At 44.9% G+C, this 17,518-nt stretch overlaps 1 protein-coding gene across 1 annotated transcript; it reads right to left on the bottom strand.

Moving 5' to 3' along the window:
• Window positions 1-752: 752 nt before the first annotated feature.
• On the bottom strand, window positions 753-16,919 carry LOC144753951 (tubulin-specific chaperone E-like). Its single transcript, XM_078641475.1, has 2 exons — window positions 16,815-16,919; window positions 753-3,036 (listed from the first exon to the last, which is right to left on the bottom strand). Exon 2 carries the CDS (start codon window positions 2,791-2,793, stop codon window positions 1,207-1,209), a length of 1,587 nt encoding a protein of 528 aa, XP_078497601.1. The 5' UTR covers window positions 2,794-3,036; window positions 16,815-16,919; the 3' UTR covers window positions 753-1,206.
• Between the last annotated feature and the right edge of the window lie 599 nt (window positions 16,920-17,518).

The following is a 17,518-nucleotide window of genomic DNA, read 5'->3' as shown; positions in this document are numbered from 1 at the left end:
ACTTTAGAGGCAACTTAAAAGTGTTTTCTACTAACCATGCGTCTTCAATAAACAGATCTGGTTGACAAGATTTAAAAACATAAGCTGATGCATGGAAAGTTCATTATCTATTTAACAACCGTAGCTCTCCATACTCGACGATAAGGGGGAAATGAAGTGTAAATGAACTCGCGAACGGAAATGAGGAGAAAAAAAGTTTCACTATTTTGTAGTCATTGTTTGATTATGTCTCATTTACTCATTATCATTAAGTCAGGAGAGCCTAGGGTGTGGGTTTGACTCGCACGTGTCTCCACAATGATGTGTTCAATAAAATAAGAATTGGATAAAGAAGGAGCAGGAGTGATTATTTGTTGAACTTCGAGGTAAGTGTGGTTATGTGCAGTCAAAAGTAACACCCATGTATTGTATACTAACCTCCTCATTACACGACCTCCTTATACTTACATTTCTTGCACTTGTAGCAAGTTTTCTAAAGGTGTTCAACAAAAGAAGATGTGTACCACACAAGCTAGACCCAGACCAGAAATCATTCATGCTGGAAGAAAGGATCAACAGTGTCAATAGTTGGGTTTCGAGGCAGAGCCCAAACATGAGCTAGCAATGGTTTTCTAGCTCTGTAGGACATCACCAAGAACTGCTTTTTAAACAAGTGTTAAAAAGAATTGGCTCAGTCACTAACATGAATAAAAAACATTGCCTAGAAACCTTTATATGTAAACTATAATTAAAACTGTTGCATCTTATAGTGCTTCGACATATCGCCAATTAGCCACTCTCAAAGACACCCATCAGCACCTGCTCTTTAGCCAAGGATGTGTTAATCAACTAGAGAACTATGTCAATTATATATTTTCTATTTGTTATGCAACATTCCTAGACAAGCATGTCCCCGAATACCAAATTTCCACATCCCCAATGTATTCTTCTGTGTCGAATTCAGAATATTTGTTTAATTTTAAATATTCACTAAACTGTACACACCAAAAATATGATTGGATATTAAACGCACCCACATTGACCATCTTTCATTGTAGCTATTAGTACATTATTTTCCTGTGGAAGGCAGTCACAAGGATATGCTTGCTAAGGTCAAACTCAAAGTGCTAATTTGGCCACAGTTTGAAGGCAGAAGTTATTTCTTCCCGGAGAGCATGAATTACCCATACAGAGTCTTGCAGTAGACCCCACCGTACCAGGTAGCCATTACCATCGCACCAGGATGCTGTCCCCACTCTCTACGCAGTAGAACTGTATGGGTTTTAGGTCATTCTCTAGTTCAATCTCAACACCTTTCATTTTCATACTTTCATAAGACAGCCTCAGTTCTGACCCAGGGACTTTCAGTAAGCGGCACAGGAGCCCCTTCACCTTCTGAACGGTCATTGAATCTGGGAGTTTCTTCAGAAGTGGTTTTTGCTCAGGTTTATCTGGACATTGGATGCTTAGAGTTAACAGCTGGTTTTTTAGAGCAAATGGCTGCTGCTGCTTTAATTCCCCCTCTTCAGGTGCACCATATTTCTGTATGAGACATGGATATCTGGGATGTTCAGCAAGAAACGCTTGACTTGGCGCATTAAGGTTAGGATCCTTATTCCCCCCGGCCTTCAACCATGCAGTCCCAAAGGTCTTGCGGTAGTCAAGTTCAGCTCCCTTTCTCTCTTCTGGAAGAATCTCCGTCTTGTTTAGGAACCTGAGGCCACCTATCTTTGCAATGATGAACTGTCTTGCTGTTTCTAAATTAGTTTCGGTTTCTAGCAAAGGGTTATTCTGACAGCTCAGAGAATGTAAAGATTTTAGTTTATCCAGTTCATTGATGAACGACCAATGAGAAATGTTATTGTTGTCAACTGAAAGATGATTCAATGAAGAAAACATTGCACTTTTGCTTCCAAACCCAACATCGCAAAAGCAAACAGAAGAAACTCCTGTGTTGATTAGAATTAGCTTTTCGAGTGCAGGAAGGTTTGAGAGCTCAGACAACTGATTTCCATCTATTAATTTATTATTAGAAATGTCCAATAGTTTCAAAGATTGCAACACACTAATGGGTCTTTCTAGGACAGTAATATCATTAGAGACGAGATGCAACTCCTCTAGTGCTGGCCACATTGGTGCGCAATGAAGCACCCATGTCCATGTCAGTTTTGCATGGCTGAGGGATAGCACCTTTAGGTGTATAAAGGCACCAGATAACAACGCTGGGTCAGAAGGAAATCCTAATCTGTTTCCACTGAGATCAAGGATTTTCAAGTTTCTCAGCTGACGGGCAATATCAGATACATTATCCCAATGCGAAAAGAGGTTTTGTGATAAATTTAGAGCTGTAATGTTGGGACATACTTTCAAAATATCCCCGTCTCGGCCAGCCTGACTGACATCACAGTCTCTCAGTGAGATGTTCTCCAATTTGAAAAGTTGACTTTCCTCTTCTGCAGACTCAAAAACAACAAGTTCAACCTTCTTCTTGCCAATTATTAGTGCTTCTTCTTGAGTATTCTCATCACTTAATTTGCCTTGAAATACATAACGGCGCTTTAAAGCTGTGAGGAAGTCCACTCCGAAGTTGGCCTTTTTTGGGCGAATAAATGATGCCCCTTGAGGGTGGCTACACTTAAAATACTGCACCCCTTCATGGCTGCCATCGTGCTTTCCTCGGTTAGGATTGTCCCATTCCACACCAAGCCAGACTCCAGCTGTAGGGGGAACATTTCCAACATACTGCACAGTGGCATATTCTCCATCACAGGTGATTCTACTGCCAATGGCATTACAAGGCACACAGTCGGTCATGGTACGTTCAATTAAATGGTTTTAGAATAATCAATATAACTTGTGTTTGGCTACAGAAATGCTCAATATGATCCCCTTAATTTCCCTCGATACAGGTGTTTCCTAACATTCTAATTGGGCTCCAATGTATGCATCTTTGTGTTAGGCTCTTGCAACATAAACTGTAGAAGTAGAATAGAGTCTACTCATCGCAGATGCCCAGATAAACCTCCATCCTTTTCATTAGGAAGATATTCTCGTGGTCTGAAAGAGGAAAAAAAATAGGTTTAAGGCTTACGTGCTGCTTTTATTTGTTAACTGTATCACATTAACATTCTTCAGGTTTATGCTACATGAACAATCCTAACAACGCAGTATTTAGGTAGTCTTATTTCAAAACATTAAATTGGCCTTTGCTTTTGACAAACGTGTTGTCAGACAAATAAACATGCAAGGTGTAATCCCTGCCATGGAGGTGAATGCTCTCCTACAGGATGCTGCCTTCACTACTGAGCCTTATATCTCAAGAACGGAGATAGAATGCATTGGTTATCTTCATGCACTGTGATACCGTTACTTTCAGTTCCATAAGCAAACAAGCATTTGCATGCAATAGGTCTCGCAATGGTGAGAGTTAAAGCTATTGGCATTGTAAACGACAATGTTTTTACCTATGTGTTTTGGTTTGGAGTATAGTGGATGTATGAATAGGGACGCAGCTGCAGCATTGTTTAGATGACTAACAATGGGGAATTACCGTATGGAAAACAGAATGACAAAAAGATAAGGAGCATGGAACAAAATAAAATTAGGCAGGAAAGAAGAGTCAGGTTCAAACCAATAAATAAAATAAATGAATACCGGGAACGGAAATAAGAAGGCGCAGTGATGTTTGTGCAGAGAGAAATCTATAAGACAACAGCCGTGCAAGAAAGTGAAAATGAGTGAGGAGCAGAAAAGAGGAAGGAGGAATGATAAAGAGGAAAAAGAATATGGGAAAGTGATGTCAAATCAATGAAAACGAAACACTGTAGTAGAGAGAAAGCCACGTGAGGGGGATTGAGTAAGTAAGAGCGATGGGGCTATACATGAAGGGAACCAGCGAGCTAGGGGAAGGGAGGAGGGCAGAGCAGCGAGGGATTGAGAGAACAGAGTTTTCCCTTATATGAGTTCAGCATCAAAGATCTGATCTGGGCCAAAGTAAACAGAAAAACATTTTGTTGGTGTTGGCACTGAAAAGTAGACCCTGGTTCACTTTTTCACATCCAATTACTGTTTTACTGATAGAGTCTGCTTAAAAACACAAGTAATACTATAGCGTCTGCTGCTGAACACCAGAAATTGCTTGAAAGAAAAATAAATAAATAAATAAGCCAGTCTGAGACCTCACAAGCCTTCATGACATATGGTCATCTTATGGAGGTAAACCAAATTCAAATGTATTTTTGTTTGCATAGTTAATTAAAATCTTTGCAGAAGGAGTTAATAACAAGCATTTACAAAGTTAGAGCTATTGGCATTGTAAATGTCAAAATTTTCACCTATGTTTTTTTTTGTAAAACAAACAAATGGCTTTGTCGTTCACTAGTAAATAGCTTTATGGTTACGAAATGTGAGACCTATTGCATTTGCACTTATACACACATAGGTATATGTACACAGAGCTAAACACACACACAGAGCTCCTCCTCTACACACATTGACAGGCTTTGTATACACAGCTACATACACACACAGCTACAGACATGCACAGTTATACAGACAGACACAGTTACACAAACACACACACACAGTATTATACATACATAGCATCACACACACATAGCATTACACACAGATAGCATCACTCAGCTCCTGGATACATATCTGTACACATACACAGCTACAGACACACACATACACAGCATCACTTAGCTCGTGTACACATAGCTGCACACATACACAGGTACGCACAGTCAGCCTGCACTCACAGTCAGCCTGCACTCACAGTCAGCCTGCACTCACAGTCAGCCTGCACTCACAGTCAGCCTAGGCACGAAAACGGAGGCACAAGCAGGCAACAGGGGCACATGCAGGCAACAGAGTCACGGCACGAAAACGGAGACACAAGCAGGCATTAATGGGCGAGAGCAGATATCAGAAGCTACGCAGCAAAGTCTGGTAGATGGCGTTTCTGTCACTATATATTTGCGGATCAGAAGAAAATTTTCAAATAGCGATTTCTTTAATTTGAGATTGTGTTTGTTTTTTTAATTTGCACATTTTGTGTTGAATGTTGTAATGTATCATTCCCAAGCGCTCGTGCGAGAAATGGATCAATTGCAAGAAAATAAATGGTTCTGCCGTTAGAATGAGCGAAGGCGCTACGGCTAGATATAGTGAATATATTATTATTAATAATAATAATAATATAGGGGTAAGTATTATTACTCTAGTGTTATTGAGATACAGTGAGACAGGCTGGGGTGGGGGTGCGGGGCTTTGCACGAGGCTGCACAGCTGTTCGTTCCCTTTGCAGCCAGATGTTCTCCTTGAACAGGGAAATGGTCATAAATGCTCTTTTCTTGTCCTCTGCAGTGTATTGGCCGCTCCGTCTCATACGCCACCCTCACATCAAACTTACATCACGTAGTGCTTTACTGTAGGCGGGTGCGTAGAACTAAATAGCTGCAGCGTCTCCAAAAAATGCGCTTTGTTGTTTGAAGCGCTTGCGACCTGCATCCCAGGGTACCCAAACAGTGTGCCCCAGCTGCCACGCGCAGGAAGGGGTGGGGGCGCAATCTGCCCCCGCTCAGGCGCGCGCCTCCGCATTTCATCACTTGCCTCGTGATGTTTGCATCCGTCCGGCCATTGCTCCTGATTTTATCATCATCGCCTCGTGCTTGTCTCTGGTGCATGATGTTTTCCATATTAATGAGCCCCCGCTGGGAGGGGGGGGGGGGGGAGGTTCCATCGCTGGGGCATTGAACATGTCTGTCTATTTTGGGCGGAAGTCGCCAGTAGACGATTGATGGAGCTGGTGTCTGGTGTCAGCAAAGGCGGCGGACAGACATCGAGTCACGGCTCCTCCGCGCCAGCAAGTGTGATCCCGGGCGGCCGCTTTGGAGTCGGGCTCCTTTCTTTATGTACTGAACGGATATATATGTAATAATGGCGTGTTATATAAGTAGTAGACGTCTACCCCCGGATGCTGGCTTCATAATATGAAGATGTTGACCTGCAAAATGGTTCGACATAAAAATAAAAGGGTGTGTGCGAGTCCGTACTCTGATAATAAAATGCCAACGGGGATATATGTCAGTGCAAATGACGCCGAGGATGGGACAGTACCTCGGGCAGGCTCAGAATCTGCCCTTGTTTCCAGCCAGAGAGACACCCAGGGTTCGGCCCCCGTGGAGCAAGACACCGGCTCCGAATAACAGGCGCTTCATTTTACACAGCACCGACCCCCATGGCGCTCCTTTCATCAACCACAGAACGGTGAAATGCGGAGCCGCCCTCCTTGCATTCTGTCCTCGTGCCCTTCACATCAGACACGGATTTGTTTACAGCCGCATTCACCCGCTGAGCTGCGGAACCACAAATATTTATTTCTGTTGAGCCGCCTTTCCGAATTTCGCTTGTTAATTTTCTACCGCAAAGTAGGAAGAGGCTCGTAATCTATCGCCTTTCGTTCGAAGCCATATATCGCGATTGGCGACCAGGAGGTCGTAGGAGCGGGGAAGGAAACGCAGGTGGAAGTTGATGTTTTATTATATGTGGTTCTCTCCGATGGGGGAGATAGCTACACTCTCTGAAATAAAAATGTCCTCTGCACTGCGCCTCCTCCAGAAAGACGGCGGGAGCCGGCCACCGAGAACCAGGCAAAGGGAAGCAAGACGACGACAAACCGGGCAATAGAACCGACAGGGGGAGGGGGGGGCGGAAACGAACCGACAACGGGAGGAGGGACAGGAAAGGAGAGGAACCACTCACCTGGACTTCCTCGGCCGGCGGTCGGCCGCAAAATGGCCCAAACAAACCTCGACGAGCCCAAAAAAAAGCCCCGCCCACCGCTGCATGACGTGGCCAAAAGGGAAAAATTCTCGGGAACGCCCCCGAATCTGGTCCGGCCTTGACGGACAGATCCGGCTCCCAATGGCTAGCCTCCATTTATGGAGCTAGCCAATGGGAGGAGGGGGCGAGGAGGGGGCGGATACCCGACCCCACAGAGCAAAACATAAGATTTTGCTAGCGCATGCGTACTTCGTACGCATTGCCGAGGCAAAACCTAAAAACGAAGGTGAAATTAAAACATTACCTAGAAACGTATGCACCCATAGCGTCAGATTTAATCAAAATTAATCAGAAACATTACAGTTTTAATCCCTTCGGTGCTCACGGTGGCCCCCGGCCGTCACGGTGGCCGTGTGCGACAGCCGGGGTCCGTCTGAACCCCGCCCACTCGTTCATTCTCCCACACAGCGGGAGAATTGCACCAGTGGTTAAAGTACCTAAAACATTTTGTCCACATAATGTGTGTTAGTGCTGTGCATGTTCATCTTTTTTTATTTTACCCTGCTGGGGTCGAGTTTTTACCCCAGAATAGGACAGGAATTTGACCAGTCTAAGGTTAAGGGCGGGGTTAATCCGGTTTAATGACTCCGTAATAGCCTGTGTGCATGTCCGTATCCTCTGGTTGTCATTGAGGAAAACGGCCAGTACCACTAGTGCAGTGGGATGCAGGGAGGAGGGCTGTAATTTCACTGTCAAGCCACCCATCCTATTGCACAAGAGCCCCACCAAGCTACTAAACCTTACGAACACCATCACTTCAGAAAGCAGCAAAAGACGTTTCTACTAAAGTATACCTATTTAAATAACTCCTGGTTTGCCTGACAATTCAGTTTCCTCAGAAAATACACCTGTTCTATTTATCCCAATCAAGTCTTTAAACAATTCCATACCATACTAAGATTTCTTTATTTCGTTTTTTCACGATAAAAGAGCAATCACATATATGTACAAACAAGTTAAAGCAGATACAAAAGTTAAAAAGAGATAAAACAATTGATCTAGGAAATTGCATTTAGAATGAAAAGATGGTAGGAGAATCAGTCAGAATCCAGTCCTTGGTTTTGAATATTGAGGAAGTTGCATCTGGCCCACCACATGGAAACGTGAGACCGCATAAACTATATGGGAATCAGTATTATATTTTAAAATTCGGAATGCTTCCTTGCAGTGGGTTGTGCCTAGGTTTTTACATAGCTGTATCAACCATCTTGTTCTAATTGTGCGATAACCCGGGTAGAAAAAGAACACATGGAGTTCAGACTCAACGCACATGTTGCAGCTGGGCACCCACTTGGATTCCCAGCCAACCATTTGCACGTCAGAGAGCGCAGTGGTAGACAGCTGTGACGAAACTGCACATAAAGTTTCCTGCCTAATACCGGGCAGATTTCGTCAAGGCATGCCTCCAACTTGCATGTGTCTTTCACATCCAAAAAGTGTAGTGTAAGGGTACCGTGGGTGGATCCTGCGCGAAGATTAGCGGTTATTCCGCCCCAATTGCTAGAACTTAAGAGTTTACGTGATATTCTCAAGCATGCTATATTAGGGTTGTCCCATAGACTTTTTAGCCCTATTGCATAAAGGCCTTCCCTAATAAATAGGAGCCAAGACAACTTTCCTGAGCCAGGGAGTCTCAGGATTTCTAGTAGCTCCAATCTGTACTCCGCCAGTTCCGGTGTTACCCAGAGGCACCGAAAAAAACCAATTCAGTTGAAATTCGAAATCATACAAAAAAATAAACATAAAAAGAATGAATTATCTATACATGGTATAGCATCTGCTGTTACAGAAGGGTAGCAATGCTTGAGCTGTGCCACACTCAAACCCACCAACAGCAGCAAGGAACGTTTGAGTTCAACTTCGGTGCTGTGCGCTTCCTCCATTTTAGGAGGACGGATGCTCTGCACTTCATGCTTTTCGACGTTACCTGAAGAACAACCATACACCAGCAAACTAAATCAAATGTAATTGGTGAAATTTTTAATGGCTGGCTACTTTGGATATGAGAAACAATGAAACAGCCATGAACCCTTCTCACAATAGTAGAGACTGCCTTAACAGTTAATATCTACATATTGCATGCAATTCTTATAAGCTATGCGTTGAATGAAACATCCCAAAAATGTAATGAAAGGAATGGCCTGTTGGAACCGAACCAATCGGGATTCCGTGCGAATCACAGCACGGAATTAGTCATGTTATCTATTTTAGATGAGCTCAGGAGTAGGGCGGACAGGAAGATGCCTGGTGCCCTGGTGTTGCTAGACCTCTCCGCGGCGTTTGACACCGTATGTCATAAACAACTACTGTCGCGGTTGAGGGACTTTGGCATCCAGGGCACAGCTCTTACCTGGTTTGCCTCTTTCCTGTCAGAAAGGACGCAAAGAGTACAGCTGGGAGAATTGGTCTCCACTGTAATGTCAACATCATGTGGAGTGCTGCAGGGGTCTGCCCTGTCGCCCCTGTTATTCCACATATATTTACAACCGTTGATTGCACTCCTCAACCAAATGGACTGTCAGGTATACAACTACGCCGATGACACCCAAATCATCATCCAAATGGACGAGGTTTCTGGGGTGCCAACAAGGCTGCAAAACATCCGTAAGCATACAACTAACTGGATGTCGCTGAACTCTTTAAAAATGAACCCTGACAAGACAGAGGTTTTACCAATCACTATAGCGGGCAGTCCTTGGCATGATGGGTTTTGGCCTATAGAACTTGGTCCACCCCCAGTACCTGCAGTGACGGTAAAAAGTTTAGGCATCCATGTGGATGACAAATTATCCATGCGGAAGCAAGTTAGCATGGTGGTAGGAACCTGTGTCGGACTTCTACGACAACTCAGGAAAATCGCACCACTACTGTCATTTTCAACCTTGAGACAGGCGGTCTCCGCAATGATATTATCAAGGTTGGACTATGGCAACTCGCTTTACATAGGATTGCCCCAAAAACTTCTGGATAAGCTCCAAGTGGTGATGAATGACGCCGCTAGGCTCATTTTTAAGAAACCCAGGAATTCGCATGTGTCCCCACTTCTGCGCGAGCTACATTGGTTGCTGGTGAGGCAGAGGGTGCTTTTTAAAGGGCTATGCATTGCACATAAATCACTCTATGGCAAGGCCCCAGGATACATCAAGACCCGCTTAACTCCATATATACCGGGCAGGGCATTAAGATCTGCCGACGCCTCTCTTCTCACCCAACCACGCGCCAGACTAGCCACAGTGGGTGGTCGTGCTATTTCAAATACCCTCCCTGCAGCGTGGAATAATCTGCCGATGGATCTGCAGAGGGAGTCTAATCTGATGTCCTTCCGGAAGAAGTTGAAAACTGTCTTGTGTCAGAAGGCCTGGGTGGGGTTATAAGTCTGGTTGTGTTAATCTAGGAATCTGTCTGTGCTGCCTGACAAAGCGCTTAGAGACCCCAGGGTTATAATGCGCTATATAAATCGAATAAAATAAATAAATAGAAATGTCAATCGTCTTCAACACAAGGTCAGGATCCTAGCTCCATTAAGACAATAATTGCTAGCCACCGGACATTACCTGCAAGGTGGGCTCAAATTGCCAAAAGAAGACTCAAATCTGGGCAGAGTTTTACTGAAGCTAGTGGCAAGATTTGCGGCAAGTAAGAAACCATGAATCAGCCCTGCATGAGGCAGGCATCAGTAATGCCAAATACACGTTTTATTAATCCCATTAAAAATAGAAATCTTCAAAAAGTAGCCATAATTACAGTTCTCTCGAATCATAAACAGTATTGTGACATAAGGGTATTTGGAATTGTGGGTTTGTGAACTTGATGTACTCTGAAAATACATCAAATCTACTTACCCATCGGCTGGAGGTAGACAGGCTGGTTCTGCTACCGAAACAGTGGTACAAGTGTAGAAGAGCAGCCCTAGAGGTAGGGCAAAAACTGGCAGTATGGGGTGCCAAAACAAGGTATAATCTGCCTTGACAGCAAGAACAAATATTACAGTATGTGTATCCAAAATCAAGAGGAGTGGTCGGCAATCTTCAGTTAGTGAGGTAGGTTAGAATTTTCATAGAAAGAGCATTTTTTTGTTTTGTTACTAACTTTGGTGCAGTTGGATGAATCTATACAAAACAAAACCAAAACAAAATAGTTTTATCCACCTCAGCTTCTCCTGGAATTTTTGATAGCCAATTTATCAACTGGGGGCCAAGACAACAAGCATTGGCATAGCCAATAGGTCTCGCCTTCGGGATCTTATAAGTGTTTAGTTATCCAGCACAATATCCTTGGCGCAACAACATCAACTGTTGCATGGCTAAACACTTATAACGTTCCAAAGGCGAGACCTATTGGCTATGCCAATGCTTGTTTATATTGGCGAGGGACCAGCGGATCCTCGAAATTATAGCTTCTTAAAACAGGATTGACTAAGACAAAAACCCCATGGCCAAAGACAGATTTGTTGTCTTTGCCAATGCTTGTTTTACAACTTCAGTAGTGATGCTTGCTTTGGAATGTGCTCCTGTTAGAGGGAGAAGCATTGATGAACTCTTGCCACAAAGAAAACTGTAAAGGTTTTTTTTTTTTTAGAACGCTGTGTTCTCTCCTGCAGTGTTGTCAATGTTTATTTTAAGTGTTATTGAAAACCTACATGTGCAGCACTGTAACCCAGCTATAGCCGCAGCCACCTTGTATTCTTTACGTTTGCGGTGCCCCAAAGTGTCGGTAAGGTAGAATGGAATGTGGGCGCCATGTAAATCAGTGCAAATGAATAAATAAACCAGCCAAGGGGATTCCTTTGTATAGGCACCGCTCATCCAGGAAATGTGGCTGATCTCCATCCCTGTCAGACAGACTGCTCCACCGGCTCGAGACTTGAGGCCCGCCCTCTCCAGCAGACCGGTTAGGACCACTGGTGAGCCTCATCCTCAAGCAGAGCTTGGGGTGACTTGTGTTCACTGTGCCAGCTGCAGACACATCCTTCGGAAATAGAGGAGGGGGGGTAGGGCCGGCCTTCAGCACGCGCGAGCTGGGTCCTGGACCGGGCACAAATATTTTGAGGGGCGCAGGGAGCTGTGTGGATTAAGGTACACCAACAGCAGCGCCCTTCTCATCTTGCTCCAGCCATGTCCCTGCCTGTTCGTTTCTGTCTGATTTGCCAGTTTAAAGTGGGTTAAGTCCTTTATTATCATACTGTGGGCGAGGTTTCTAACACCCCTCTAGCCCCTTCCTTGACCCACCCCCACCCCACCCTTCACCCTCTGACCCCTGCTGGCACACATCAAGAAAACCATCATCTGCTGGAGGCATCTAAACTATCTGTAATTCAGATGAGCTGGGGGTGGTCTGGGGATGTTGGTGTTCGAGGCCAGTCCCTGCTCTTCCAGGAACTGACCAGTGAACACAAAATGGACCCCCTGCTGCCTCATTTCATTCACTACCATCAGCAAGGGAGTTTCCCCCTGCCCACGCCCAATGCGCTATCTTAGCAAAGACCGGCTCTGGAAGGGAGGATGGGCAACGTTTTTATGGCAAATGAATATTTAACGAGGTATGAAAGTTCACCAAGAATGTAATCTATTTTACAGAGTGGCTGCTAATAAAGTGAAGACACGTATTTTATTAAAGGAGATTAGCAACAAATACCAGACATTGTCGAACATTTACGTCCTTCCTCGTATAGTGGATAATATCACATGTAAACACTCCTTATACCGGGCCATCCTTCAAGCGATCCTAGTGAGCGATGAAGCCCAACCAGGTGGTAACCTAACTTGTGCGGCACACAGGGGCACATGAGCCACGAGACCCAGGCATTAACGAAAATGAACGCTTGCACTGAGGGATTTCAATGTCACACTTAAATCAACTTCATATCAGCATCCAGCGCCATGAAACCTGTGTCGCAGGCGCTATAATAAAAGTCACGGTAGAAAGTTTCCACGGAAAAGGGAAGGATGGATTAACAGTACAGACAGAAAGGATGTACAAGCTAGATAGATAGAGGTCGATGACAAGACAGATGGATGGATCCACTTTAGGCTGCTTCACGGAGGTCTCTAGCATTTTTGCATCGACCTGGTACAATAAAAGTTTAACTGACCCCCAATGGGCAGGGATAATCAACCACCCCCCTCCTCCTCCGGTGATTTTGTTTTGAAGCCTGCCTGCGGTCTCATTGCTATTACTGGGCCAATCGTCACTTCTCACAAAACCTCCACCAAAATCGTCATTGCCGATGGCAGTTTCAGCAAAGAGGCCAAGCGCTGAATGAGCAGAGTGTCGGTGATTTGGCAGATCTCTACTGAAGCACTGATACTCACTGGACATAGCGGCCACTGCCATAGTGGCTTCTGTTTCCAACAGGGCCGGAGAGTGTGCTTTACTTGCTACATTCCGACACCTTTTACAGTTGTGCGGTAATGGTACAAATCCGTGGCGCCATACATTTTAATAATAGATTTTGAGCGATGCTATTTGTGGGATTACAAGGTTGACTTGTAAATCACAGAAATACTCAGAAAATTTACCAGCAGCAAAAAGCCGGTGGTACCTAAGCGATCCTTTTATTGTACCTCCTGTAGGTGCTACAATCCGTGCAACCCACCACACCCTGAACGGAGACCTCAAATCCTCGGTACATGAAGTTTAAACCAGACAACTTCTGGTTGTCAAAAGGAAAATGTGTTCAGTGCAAGTGCCTAAAAGCACTAGTGTCATCTTCCAGAAAGCGGAGCCCAAGTAGAGAACAGGACATTTCTGAAGAAGTTCCCGCAAGTTTTGGTCCTAACCAGACATCGATAGCACTGAACTACTTCCTGGTTGGCAGAAACCACCATTTGCAAAAAAATAACACGACTTCAGCAATTTGTAAACACACCTTCCGTCAGTAGTTTACAATTTTGTAGGACTTTGATTTGTGAAGTGTTTTGCATTCAACTCTGCTGCTTCACAGAGGTAGCCATGGGCGTTTTTCTCTGGGGTGCCCCAGGAAACACTACCACTCTTCTATACTTTATAAACGAATACCTCAGTGGAGGTCACTGTTAAGAATAGGTCGCTGAGACTAGCATAGGTTCTGTTCAGTGTTTATTTCATAAATTGTTATTCAGTAAGCACCCACGACCAGAGCCGTCCAGTCTTGAGGAAGCCAACGTCCAAAGTGACGTTCAAGGAATCCTCAAGGCTGGACATGAAATTCTAGAATGACATTGAAGGTCTCTCGTGCTTGCAAGCACGAGAGAACCAAGAGAAACGAGCAATTGTGAATATATAACATCTTCCCCACTATAAAGGGAAAACAAAGAAAACACATGAGGGTAAATATGGATAATTGAAAAGTAAAACAGAGTTATTCTAAAACATAATCTCTCAATCTGCATGATAACTGCTTTAAATGAAAAGCCCTTTTTGTTGCCACTTCAGAGGTTCCCTGTGAAGTCGAATCATGTGACACGGGTAACTCTGCAGAAATAGAGGACGGTGGTAAGGTAGAGGTGGAAGGTAGGGCATCTGAGATTTCAATAACTGAATTGGAGGAAGATTCAGAAATTGGATTGGATGAGGGTGTATAATCAAACCAATCACAATGTTCGGAATCTGAAGTGGCATGTTCCCTGATGACATGGGCTTGGAATGGAGAAATTTTAACAAGAGCTCGCTTGTTCCACCACCCACTGTCATCAAGAAGGGCTGAGGTTTTGCTAACTTGTGTAACCAAATTTGGGGAAGAAAATTTAGACCTTCCTTTGGAAACCTTTTTGGGATTTTTGACAAGAACAATATCACCTTTTTGCAGAGGTTGATCAACAGAATGTTTACCTTCGTCAAAACGTGATTTCATTGACAATTGTTTGGCACTCACACGATCTTGAACAGAAAAAGAAGACTTATAAATTGAAATGTTAACGAGGACGGTAGGCTGTGAAGCGTGCCTATCGCTGAAGCACTAGAAGACTTGTAAAACTCAATGTTAATGAGGACGGTAGGCTGTGAAGCGTGCCTATCGCTGTGGATGTAATTGAAATGGACAGTGGTAAACTGTATTTAAAGCTGAACGCTGGTAAAAAGGTCGCGGAAAATGGCCGCCGGCGTCGTTGTCAAGGTGACGTGACAACGTGAATTTCTAGAGGCGGTGGGGCTTGTTTAGCTGTGAAGGCGCAGTGCGCGTGAGTCAGCTGGAATGTTGCGCGCGTGACAGAGCGCGAGGCAGCAACCGCCAGAAGTAATTAACGCTGAAATTGTTAAAATGAAGGAAATTCACGTCGGGAGCCAGGAGATGGACGGGAGATAATGTCCAAGAAGTATACGACCTGTGGTGGGGTTGGACTGGAGGCAGGTTCGGCTGAAGAGGTGAAAGACGAGCAGTGGTCGAGTCGTCCTGGTGAGTTTTGACTGGCGGTGGGTGCGGAGAAATCCCGATCGTCGCCAAATATGTTAAGAATAGGTCGCTGAGACTAGCATAGGTTCTGTTCAGTGTTTATTTCATAAATTGTTATTCAGTAAGCACCCACGACCAGAGCCGTCCAGTCTTGAGGAAGCCAACGTCCAAAGTGACGTTCAAGGAATCCTCAAGGCTGGACATGAAATTCTAGAATGACATTGAAGGTCTCTCGTGCTTGCAAGCACGAGAGAACCAAGAGAAACGAGCAATTGTGAATATATAACAGTCACCGTGGTGGGTTTTTCCAAGCGACGCAAGAGGGCGGCGCCAGGGGCTTGTAAATAAGCCTGGAAGAATTACAGGCTCAGAAGTGCACCGAAATACAAGGTCATATATCAACACATGAAGAGCCCTGTCAAACTACGAAAAGATCTTAAATCGTCTGTCACAATAAACAAGGGATCTGCAGAGATCATCAAATCATACAGTTATGCAACGTCTGTCGCGTGCCCACATTGTCCCCGCTATGACTCCAGATCGGCTGTGACCAGAGGGTATGTTAAGGGGGCATTATGACCGTAGAGAGAGCAAAGGTGAATACGCCCTGAAGCTCACATGAGGTTGAGTGCTGAGAGAAGAGGGTTTGGGGGGGAGGGGGCGGGAGGAGAGCACAGAGCGACGCGACCACAGAGAGAGCAAGCGAGGTGGGCATGGGCCCAGGGCAGATTGCAAGACATGCCACAGCAGCGTGGAGGGACTGTGATGGCCGGGGGTCAACAGAGAGGAGCCGCGTAGGCCGTGTCAAAGCTTCCAGAGCAGGGCACCAGCTGTTGTGGGGCTGCATCACTTCACATGGTTATTTCACTTTCTCCCAAGCTCTTCCTTTTGCTTTCATCTCTTGCTTTCATTTTCTTCGCACCTCATGCATTTAGGCCAGCTAGTTGGTTCAGTGAGTTAAGTGCTAGATGCGGATGGATGTCTGTAGGAGCGGTTGATCACAAGTTCAAATCCTGAAAGCTTAACCTCTGCCTTTTTATCCTTCCAGGGTTCATAATTTCAGTGCTATTGAAACGGTGGTAATAACCATGATTTACAGCACTTGGAAACCGCAAAACTAGAGTGCTGAGCGCTATAGAACACAGAGAAGGAAAGGTCGAACAACATGGAAACCCGAACACACCCTAACCCCTAAAATTAACCCTCGCACCCCAAACCCAAACATGCTCTAAACCCTTAAATTATACCTGGCCCCCAAAACACAAACCCGCCCTCAACCCTAAAATGACCATGTACGCCCTAAAATCCAAAAGCCCTACAAACCCCCAAACTGTTTATGATGGCGGAATGCCGGGAGGCGCTGCTGTGATTGCAAATGATACTTTCTGTACCCCCAGGCTGCACTTCCTTCAGAGTATCTCCATAAACACATAGTTTAGTGGAATCTGATTGTTAGACTCATTAAACAACTGCGGACAGACCTGCTCATGGCCCGAGGAATAGTTCTTGCAAAGGAAAACAAGCTTTGTCGTCATGGTGACTGCCGAATTCACTCCATCACAATACTAAAATACATTTTTAAAAAGCACAGCTGCCTCGAAAACAATGCCAAAATCACCTTCTGTAAACCATCAGGCTGCCGGCTGGCTGGGACTCGAACCACAGGTCCTCAATGGAGAGCAGCTCTCTCACCTTTGCATATACCTGAAGCCGGAGGATTCCTCTTGCAAAAGCCTACGCACATCCGGGAGCGCCGGAAGTGACGCCATTGTTCCGCGGCAAGAACGAAGACCGCCGTGAGTGCAATGGCCATTCATAGTGCTGCCTTTCTTAAAAGAGAGCAGCATCGATCCTCCGCTCTCGGTCCCAGCTGCTCAATTTCCGTCCCAGACCAGCTTCCTCATTTTTCGGAAAGCACGAGTTTTCATTAAGGGGCCAAATTCAGACGCAGCTCCCTGCATGCGTGTGCTTCGTACGTGTTATAATGAATGCCTGCATTGCAATGTGTGTTTGATGTTTGTCTGTATCAGCCTGCCTGCTTGTTTAATATGCACCTTTTGTGTTTGAGCATGTGTATTTTTTGTGTAAGTGTGACGTAGTGCGTGCCTGTGTAAGTTGTGGAGAATTGCAAAAAGCCTAAAAAATGTGTTTTACAGCAAGTTCTTCGCCGTAAGGAAAAATAATTTACCTGCCCGTGTATTGTAGGTCCCATGTTGGTTCCAAGTGCACCTGCGTGTATTCAAGATTCTCGACCAAATGGAACAGTTTTCGATCTACTGAAAAGTTGTCAATCAAAGAAGGCTAAACACATTTATTTATGTG

The sequence above is a fragment of the Lissotriton helveticus genome, chromosome 5_1 (assembly GCF_964261635.1).
Source record: "Lissotriton helveticus chromosome 5_1, aLisHel1.1, whole genome shotgun sequence".
Taxonomy (NCBI): domain Eukaryota; kingdom Metazoa; phylum Chordata; class Amphibia; order Caudata; family Salamandridae; genus Lissotriton; species Lissotriton helveticus.
Note: the sequence above shows the minus strand (reverse complement) of the source record. Positions and strands in the feature narration are given on the sequence as shown.

Excerpts from the sequence above, each read along its gene's own strand:
- LOC144753951 (XM_078641475.1), bottom strand. The coding sequence starts at position 2,793 with ATGACCGACTGTGTGCCTTGTAATGCCATTGGCAGTAGAATCACCTGT.